Source organism: Cetorhinus maximus, chromosome 23 (genome assembly GCF_964194155.1).
Source record: "Cetorhinus maximus chromosome 23, sCetMax3.hap1.1, whole genome shotgun sequence".
In the NCBI taxonomy this organism is placed as follows: Eukaryota; Metazoa; Chordata; class Chondrichthyes; order Lamniformes; family Cetorhinidae; genus Cetorhinus; species Cetorhinus maximus.
The window spans coordinates 3,178,751-3,188,937 of NC_135901.1; the positions used below are offsets into that span (position 1 = coordinate 3,178,751).

The following is a 10,187-nucleotide window of genomic DNA, read 5'->3' on the forward strand; positions in this document are numbered from 1 at the left end:
AAATTTGGGAAGACCAAAGCTATTGTCTTCAGTCACCACTTTGAATTGTCAAGGAACTATCAGATTTTTTTCTGATATTATTGTGGGATATTGTGAAACAAGCTTATGGTTCTGTGTGTGTGTGGCTAATTTAATTAACTAAAGACAATTAGACTGCAAGGTTTAAATTATCAAAGGAGTGAGGTGTAAAAGAAGCATTTGAAATGGGGATGAGTGAGCTGGAATGAGGTCTCAGTGGATAAGGTGTGAAGGTAATTTATATGTTTAGATAAAGAAGGAGTTGTTTGATTTTCAAAGGGATGGTGTAATGTTTACAACTGACAAGATAAGTCAGGCAAAGTGATTGCATTCGTTTTTCCCAGAAGTGCTGACCATAATAACAACGTGAAAGATTTTTATATTCTGGGAAAAGTAACTTTGAAAGAGAAACAATGGGATTTACAAATCAAAAGGTATAAAATATATTTAAAGAAGGATGGAAGGTTGTGTGGGGTATGGCCATGTGAGAACTTGAAAGGTGCAACGTGTGAAACAGACTTGGGGGGGGGAAAAGCCTCAAGCTACCCTCCAGAAGTTTGCTGTTCCAGTAACCAAGGTTGTGTTAAAAGCCGTTGGAATTTCACTGTCGAGTGGGTGCTTGTGGCAATAGTCTGAATGTCTTTATAAATTAGGAATCTATTTGGGCTGTTGCCTTAAAGGAAGTGTGTAGTTGGTAGTCTGGTTAAGTATGAATTTTGCGAAATGCTATAAGATTAAGTAACTGTGTAACCGTGATTTTGTGTGTGTGTGTGCTTAAGTTTTTTCTTCTTTTGTTAATAAATACTTTAAATTAATCTTTAAAATCTCTGAAGGTGGCCGTGGACTCATTACTTCTGACTTCAGTGCACAAGCCTCCTTGTAATAAATGCAAATAGAAAAATCATTGTGATAGTTTGGCCAAGTCTCCCTTGTGGATTTGATCAGCCTGGAAAATTCTGTTCCATAACGGCCGTGTGCATCCCTCTCCCTGGGAACTGTCTGAGGCTCAGCCACACTGTTCACAATCCTGGTGTCAGATTTAACCCCAAGATAAGTTTCTGACCACATATCCGCACCATCACTAACACCAGATATTCAATCTCCATAATGTCGCCTGTCTCCACCCCACCCCAGCTCACATGAGACACTTGCCTTTATTAACCGAGACACAGAATATAAGAGCGAGGAGGTTATGTTGGAGTGTATACAATGTGAGTTAGGCCACAGCTGGAGTCCTGTGTGCAATTCTAGTCACCAAACTAGAGGAAGGATGTGATTGCACTGGAGAGGGTGCAGAGGGGATTCACCAGGATGTTGCCTGGGCTGGAGCGTTTCAGCTATGAAGAGAGACTGGATAGGCAAGGGTTGTTTTCCTTCGAGCAGAGAAGGCTGATGGGGGACCTGATAGAGGTGTACAAAATTATGAGGGGCATAGATCGGGTAGATAGGAAGAAACATTTCCCCTTAGCGGTGGTGTCAATAACCAGGGGGCATAGATTGAAAATAAAGGGCAGGGGGTTTAGAGGGGATTTGAGGAACCAGCAAGATCCCACAACTAATCTGATAATGAGCAGATAATCTGTATTTGTGATGTTGATTTGAGTGTGGAAGGGGATGTGTAAAGAGCTGGTCATTGTATAGAGATGTGAACCAAGGAAATGGTACCTGTGTGTAATAGTGACACAGCCTTGTGTTCACACTCAGAACAATACACATATATCCTTGTGGTTATGGTTTGAACAGGGCAAGATGACGAATATGGTGAACAAGTTAAATATAAATATCTCCAGTGTAGCTGCAGCTTCTTAGATCAGAGCTGGGGAGAAGAGAGCTCCGAATCCACTGCATTATCTTCCCATTGGAGAGGTTGTGCAGTCAGTAGTTTAGTGGGAATAGTGTCAATGGAGCAGGAGGTGTGTCTCATGGACAAGATGAGCTCTGAGAGGGCATGAGGGGAGGTGGGAGAGAAACTAGAGGAAGATGTGAGTTCAGAGCTCAGTATAAGGGGAACTTTAGGGGAGGTTTGGCCCAGTAGGTTAGGGGAAGGGAGGGAAACAACAGAGGCAGCCGGTTGGATTGTCTCAATTTTAGTGACAAAGAAGACCATGAGCTGCTCCTCCATGAGCACTTGTTGGGGGTGAGGATGGAGGAGACAGGGGAGAGGGAGAGCAATTCAAAAGGAGCTAACACGTTAGAGATATTAAAATGACTCAACATATTGTGTAATTTAAAACAGAGCTGATTTATTTAACTTTTATCCAGAATATTAATCCCTATAACTGGGCTGGAGTTCATTTACATCAGCAGAAATAAACTAGGAACGTAGTTCAGTTCTAAGTGTGATTAACAGCAAAATTCAAGCACTATAAGTTTTTTTACTTATTCGTTCATGGGATGTGAGTGTCGCTGGTGTCACTGGCTGGGCCAGCATTTATTGCCCATCCCTAATTGCCCTTGAGAAGGTGCTGGTGAGCTGCTTTCTTGAATCACTGCAATCCATGTGGAATAGGTACACGCACAGTGCTGTTAGGAAAGGGGTTCCAGGATTTTCTTCCAGTGACAGTGAAGGAATGGCGATAATAGTTCCAAGTCAGGATGGCGTGGGGCTTGGTGGAGAACATGAAGATGGTGGCGTTCTCATGCATCTTTGTGAACTCGCTGGTGTCTCAGCAGGGTGGATGAGTGAGCAAACCCCTTCTGACATACGGTGCAGGTGAATGGCCTCTCCCCAGTGTGAACTCGCTGGTGCTCCAGCTGGTTGGATAATGTAGTGAATCCCTTTCCACACAAGGAGCAGGTGAACGGCCTCTCACCAGTGTGAATGCGCTCGTGTGTCAGCAGGTTGGCTAACTGAGTGAATCCCTTCCCACACTCGGAGCAGGTGAATGGCCTCTCTCCAGTGTGAACTCGCTGGTGTACAGTGAGGTCAGATAATTGCCTGAACCCAGTATGGCACCGAGAGCACCTGAATGGCCTCTCATCAGTGTGAATACGTTGATGGCGCATCAGTTCACCAGAACTTTTATAGCACTTCCCACAGTCTGGGCATTTAAAAGGTTTCTCGTCAGAGTGAACTCGCTGGTGAGCCAACAGGTTACATGACAGAGTGAATCCCTTCCCACACTCGGAACAGGTGAACGGCTTCTCCCCGGTGTGACTGCGCCGATGAGATTCCAGCTGAACTGGAAAATTGAATCCTTTCCCACAATCCCCACATTTACAGGGTTTCTCCTCAGTGTGACTGCGCTTGTGTCTCGACAGGTCAGATGATCGGTTGAAGCCTCGTCCACACACAGAACATGTGTACGGTTTCTCCCAACTGTGAACGGTGTTGTTTCCTTCCATGTTCAAAATCCGACAATATTCAGGTTACGATAAATTGTGCAACTCTGTTAGATCCTGATGTGATGTTGGGTTTGAATTTCCTGACTGTAAATTCTTCCCCTCTAATATCCTGTGAAATTGATTTAAAACAGAGAAAAGGGAGTGAGTGAGAGAACCCACAAAGGCAGATTGTGAAATTGAGCTGAATGAATCTGGTAATTTGTGGGGCCGGCACTAGGGAAAAGTGACCATGAAAACTGCTGGATTGTCATAAAAGCCCAACTGGTTCACTAATGTCCTTCAGGGAAAGGGATCCACCATCTCATCTGGATCTGGACTCGGGCTTCTAAGAGAGAACAGGCAGACATTGAGATGTGGGAGCATTAGGGGGCAAAGGAGAGGGATTTTGTATATCCACAACTCAACCTAAACTTTGACAGAAACTTCCAAACCCTCAACTTCTACTATCTGTAAGGACCAGAGAAGCAGGTGTATATGAAAACCATCACTTCCAAGTTCCCCTCCAAGTTGAAACCGTCTTGACTTGTCTGACTCCTAGTACTGGATGAACAGAAATTTCCTCCAGTTAAATATCGTGAAGACCAAAGACATTGTCTTCAGTCCCCGTTCTAAACTATTCCATAGCCACTGACTTCATTCCTCTCCCTGGCAACTGTCCCAGGCTGGACTAGACTGGGCACAATCTCAGTGTCATGTTTCCCCCCAGCTGATCTCCTGACCACAGAACACCGCCTATTTCCACCTCAGTAACCTCACCTGCTTTTCCCGAGTCAGCTAATCTGCTTCTGAAACTATCATCCACTCCACTCCCTAAATTTGACTATTCTAATTCATCCCACATTCAACCTCTCTGTAAAGCTGAGATCATCCAAAACTCTGCTACCCTTCACTGCTCTGCTCACTGAGCTACTTAGGCTTCAGGTTGAGCAGTGCTTCAAATCTTAAAACTTTCATCTGTTTCCAAATCTCTCCAAAGCTTTGCCCACCCCTATTTCTGTCATCTCCTCCAGCCCCACAGTCCTCTGAGATCTCTGTGCTCATCTAATTCCAATCTCTTCAGCATCCCCATTTTCAGTTCCTTCAGTGTTTGTGGCTGGGCCAAAGGCAAAAACTCACAATATCCCTCATGAAATCTCTCCACCTCTGTAACTTACTTTCCTCATTAAGACACTCCTTCAAACCTACCTCTTTGACCAAACTTTTGACTTTCTTCCCTGATATCTCCGTGTGTCTCGGTGTCAGATGTTGCTTTGTAAAACTCCCATAAAACACCCTGGAATGTTTGGTTACATCAAAGGCACTATATAAATGAAAGTCAATGTTACAGACTTGGACACATATCACCATTATAAATGTAAGTCAATGTTACAGACTAGGACACATATCACCGTTATAAATGTAAGTCAATGTTACAGACTAGGACACATATCACCGTTATAAATGTAAGTCAATGTTACAGACTGGGACACACATCACCATTATAAATGTAAGTCAGTGTTACAGACTGGGACACACATCACCGTTATAAATGTAAGGCAGCGTTACAGACTTGGACACACATCACCGTTATAAATGTAAATCAATGTTACAGACTTAGACACACTCACCATTATAAATGTAAGTCAGTGTTACAGACTGGGACACACATCACCGTTATAAATGTAAGTCAATTACAGACTGGGACACACATCACCGTTATAAATGTAAGTCAGTGTTACAGACTGGGACACACATCACCGTTATAAATGTCAGTCAATTACAGACTGGGACACACATCACCGTTATAAATGTAAGTCAGTGTTACAGACTGGGACATACATCACCGTTTAAATGTAAGTCAGTGTTACAGACTGGGACACACACACCGTTATAAATGTAAGTCAGTGTTACAGACTGGGACACACATCACCGTTATAAATGTAAGTCAGTGTTACAGACTGGGACACACATCACCGTTATAAATGTAAGTCAATGTTACAGACTGGGACACACATCACCGTTATAAATGTAAGTCAATGTTACAGACTGGGACACACATCACCGTTATAAATGTAAGTCAGTGTTACAGACTGGGACACACATCACTGTTGCTTCATCACTGGATGAAGATCCTCTCAGTCTTTACCTAACAGTTTTGTGGAAGCCCCTTCACCACACGGGCTGCAGCGGTTCAAGAACAAAACCCACCATCAATTTCTCAACAGGTAACTGGGGATTGGCAATATGAGCTGCCTTGCTACTGACTCCTATAAGCCCATCATAAATTAAAAGTATCTGCCTGTGTGAAATGGATTAACAGCTCCGACAGGAATCCTTGTTCCTCCCGCTCCCGGCCGCTCCCATTCATACTCCAGGAGCCGCGCTCACTCTCACTGAGGCTGCGCATGCTCCGCGCAGACAGGCGGCTTCCGGGGGCGGAGCCTTCCTGCGCCTGCGCGTTACGGCCCTTCTGATGGAGATAGGGCGTATTCACTCCCGCGGAGCATTCTGGGTCTCCTTATCCGCCATCATTCAAAAAGCGTCCGGAGGGTGAGAAGTCTGTTCCAGTAATTTTGATACAATCCGTTCTTTACACCGAGAGGGCCGACACTGTTGATGTTTCTGCCAGTGACAGGTCCGGGTTAGCAGCCGCCATCTTTATAGGGATAATGTGCAGCCTGGCGCATGCGCAGCCGCTATCTCTATAGGGGGCAGAGCGCAGGCGCGGCCATCCTTGGACCGGATGCAGGAAGAAAAGAGGTTGTGAATTTCTCATCTGGACTCAGTGAAACCTCCCTGGAAACTCCTTTTACAGGAGTTAGAACAGGAGGATTCCCAAGCGGGAACCTCAAACCAAATATCATGTCATGATCTGACAGTTACTCGATTCATCAGGACCTGAATATCATCGTCCTCAGAATGTGGAAGGTGAAATGTCTGTGGGCAAAGATTACAGATATTAGAGAGACTGGGAAACTTTTAATGATCTTTTCAGGTTAAATTTGAGACCAATTCCATCGATCTCGTTGGGAATGTTGAAGAATTTTTTGTATGCAGGCAAATTACCTCGTGTGCTTAAATAAACATACTTGGCAGCTAAAGTGGGCAAACCGTTGAGCTGTGTTATTAGTGAGAGTTACAGTCCCAGTTTTGGGTAAAGTTTGTTGTCCATGTCGCAATTCATTCAGTCCGCTGTGTCCGTGATGACCGACTAGTGGTCATCCAGCCAGATCCCAATTTCCAGTTCTTGGTCCGTAGCCTTGCAGGTTACATCACTTCAAGTGTACATCCAAATACCTAGAGCCATAGAGCTATACAGCACAGAAACAGGCCCTTTGGCCTATCATGTCTGCCCCGGTCATTATCTGCTCTAATCTAATTTTCCAACACTTGACCCGTAGCCCTGTATGCTATGACGTTTCAAATGTTCATCTAAATACTTCTTAAATGTTTTGAGGGTTCACACCCTTTCAGGCAGTGAGCTCCATATACCCCCCACCCTCTGGGTGAAAAGATTTTTCCTCAAATCCCTCTAAAGCTCCTGCCCCTTACCTTAAATCTATGTCCCCTGGTTATTGACCCTCCACTAAGGGGGAAAGTTTCTTCCTATCTACCCTATCTATGCCCCACATAATTTTGTTCACCCCAATCAGGTCCCTCCTCAGCCTTCTCTGTTCTAAGAAAAATAACCCCAGCCTATCCAGTCTCTTCATAGCTGAAACATCCAACCTAGGCAACATCCTGGTGAATTTCCTCTGCACCCTCTCCAGTGCAAACATATCCTTCCTACAGTGCGGCGACCAGAACTGCATACACTACTCCAGATGTGGCCTAACTAATGCTTTATACAGCTCCATCATAATGTCCCTGCTCTTGTATTCAATGCATTGACTAATAAAGACAAATATCCAATATGCCTTCTTAACCACGTTATACACCTGTCCTGCTGCCTGCAAGATCTATGGACATGCACACAAAGGTCCCTCTGATCCTTTCTACTTCCTAAAGTCCTATCATTCTCATGTACTCCCTTGCCTTGTTAGTCCTCCCAAAATGCATCACCTCACATTTTCAGGATTAAATTCCACTTGCCACTGTCCTGCCCATCTGACAGCCCATCTATATTGTCCTGTGGTCTAAAGCTTTCCTCCTTGCTATTTCCCACACCACAGATTTTCATTTCATCTGCGAACTTACTGATCATAGCTCCTAGATTCATGTCTAGATCATTAATGTACACTTTTTAAATGTTATGAGGGTTTCTGCATCTACCATCCTTTCAGGCAGCGGGTTACAGCTCCCCACCACCCTCTGGGTGAAAAAGAATTCCCTCATATCCCCTCTATACCTCCTACTTCCTTCCCCTCATTATGGACCCCTCAACCAAAGGGAATAGCCTTCCTATCCAATCTATCTAAACCCCTCATAATTTTATACATTTCCTTTAAGTCTCCCCTCAACCTCCTCTGTTCCAAAGAAAACAACCCCAGCCTATCCAATCTTACCTCAGAGCTAAAATTCTCCATTCCTGGCACATCTTCTTATATCCCCCCTGTACTCTCTCTGGTGCGATCACATCCTGTACTGTACACAGCACTCTAGCTCTGGCATAACTAGTGTTTTCTGCAGTTCAAGCAGAACCTTACTGCTCTTATATTCTATGCCTTGGCTAATAGGGGTAAATATCCTGTAGGCTTTCTCAATCACCATATCTTCCTGTCCTGCTACCTTCAGGGATCTGTGGACATGAACTCCAAGATCTCTCTGTTCCTCTACAATTCTCAGTATCCTTCCATTTATCATGTAATCCTTTGCCTGGTTTTCCCGACAGCTTTCTTCCTCATTATCAAACACACCACCATTTTTGTATCATCAGCAAACTTCCTGTTCATGTCCATTAGATTGGAAAATTGCAAATATAACTCCTTTATTCAAAAAGGGAGGGAGACAGAAAGCAGGAGGCTATAGATCAGTTAACCTAACATCTGTCATAGGGAAGATGTTAGACGCTATTATTAACGATGTTATAGCAGGGCACTTAGAATAATTCAAGGCAATCAGGAAGAGTCAACATGGAAATCATGTTTAACCAATTTATTGGAGTCCTTTGAAGGACTCACATGTGCTGCGGATAAAGGGGATGCAGTGGATGTACTGTACTTAGATTTCCAGACGGCATTTGGTAAAGTACCACATCAAAGGTTATTACAGAAAATAAAAGATCTTGGTGTAGGGGGTAACATATTGGCATGGATAGAAGATTGGCTAGCTAACAAGAAGCAGAGAGTTGGCATAAATGGGTCTTTTTCTGGTTGGCAGAATGTAATGAGTGGTGTGCCATAGGGATCAGTGCTGGGGCCACGCCTATTTACAATTTATATAAATGATATGGATGAAGGAACCAAAGCAATGGTTTCTAAATTTGCTGACAACACAAAGATAGGTAGGAAAGTAAATTCTGAAGTGGACGTAAGGAGGCTACAAAGTGAAATAGATAGGTTAAGTGAGTGGGCAAAGATCTAAATGGTGAGAGATTGCAGAGCTCTGAGATTCAGAGGGATCTGGGTGTCCGAGTGCATGAACCAGAAAAGGCTGATGTGCAGGTACAACAGGTAATTAGGAAAGCTAATAGAATGTTAGAATTTATTGTGATGGAAATTGATTACAAAAGTAGGGAGGTTATGCTTCAGTTGTACAGGGCATTGGTGAGACCACATCTGGAGTATTGTGTACAGTACTAATCTCCTTACTTAAAGAAAGATGAAAATGCATTGGAAGCAGTTCAGCGAAGGTTTACTAGACTAATACCAGGAATGTCTTATGAGGAAAGGCTGGACAGGTTAGGCTTGTATCCACTGGAACTTAGAAGAGTAAGAGGTGACTTAATTGAAATGTTTATGATCCTGAGGGGTCTTGACAGGGTGAATGTGGATAGGATGTTTCCTCTTATGGGAGAATCTAGTCACCGTTTAAAAATAAGGGGTCGCTCATTTAAGACAGAGATGAGGAGAAATTGTTTCTCTCAGAGGGTTGTGAGTCTTTGGAACTCTCTTCCTCAAAAGGCAGTGGAAGCAGAGTCTTTGAATATTTTTAAGGCAGAGCTCGATAGATTCTTGATTAACAAGGGTGTGAAAGGTTATCGGGGGTAGGCAGGAATATGGGGTTGAGGTTACAATCAGATCAGCCATGATCTTATTGAGTGGCAGAGCAGGCTTGAGGGGCCGAGTGGCTTACTCCTGCTCCTAATTTGTTTGTTCATATTTAGGTCTGACTCAATTATACAAACCAGGAATGAAGGAGCCAATACTGAGCCCTGTGAAACCCCACTGGAAACAGCCTTCCATTCACAAAATACCACCCATCGACCATCATAATCACTTCCTGCTGTTGAGCCAATTTTGGATTCAACTTGTAACTTTCTCTGGGATCCCATGAGTTTTTATTTTTCTGCCCAGTCTGCCATTTGGGACCTTGTAGATGTGGAGAGAGAATGTTTCCATTTGTCGGAGAATCCACAACTAGGAGCCAGAAATACAAGATAGTTACTGATAAATCCAGGAGGGAAATAAGGAGAAATATGTTTACTCAGAGTGGTTAGAAAGTGGAACTCACGACCACAGGAAGTGGTTATGGCAAAAAGCTGAGATGATTTCAAAAGGAAACTAGATGAGTACATGAGAGAAAAAGGAATAGAAAGATGAACTGAAAGACTGAGCTGAGTTAGATGGAATGGAAGGGGAAGCGTGTGGTGTGTAAACACCAGCACACACTAGTTGGTCCAATGGCCTCTTTCTATTCTATATTTTCTCTTTTTACAGGCATGGAGTGTCAAAGAGAAACTAAAA

The 10,187-nt window shown here is 43.7% G+C and overlaps 1 protein-coding gene across 3 annotated transcripts; it reads right to left on the reverse strand.

Moving 5' to 3' along the window:
- Window positions 1-2,169: 2,169 nt before the first annotated feature.
- On the reverse strand, window positions 2,170-5,732 carry LOC144698120 (uncharacterized). 3 transcript variants are annotated; one of them, XM_078570055.1, is made up of 2 exons: window positions 5,489-5,732; window positions 2,170-3,472 (listed from the first exon to the last, which is right to left on the reverse strand). In XM_078570055.1, the coding sequence occupies exon 2, from the start codon at window positions 3,361-3,363 to the stop codon at window positions 2,656-2,658; it is 708 nt and encodes a 235-aa protein (XP_078426181.1). In that variant the 5' UTR covers window positions 3,364-3,472; window positions 5,489-5,732; the 3' UTR covers window positions 2,170-2,655. The 3 variants fall into 3 exon arrangements, with proteins under 3 accessions (XP_078426181.1, XP_078426183.1, XP_078426182.1); XM_078570057.1 differs by having other exon boundaries at window positions 5,494-5,689; XM_078570056.1 differs by lacking the exon at window positions 5,489-5,732 and adding an exon at window positions 4,549-4,663.
- Window positions 5,733-10,187: the final 4,455 nt, after the last annotated feature.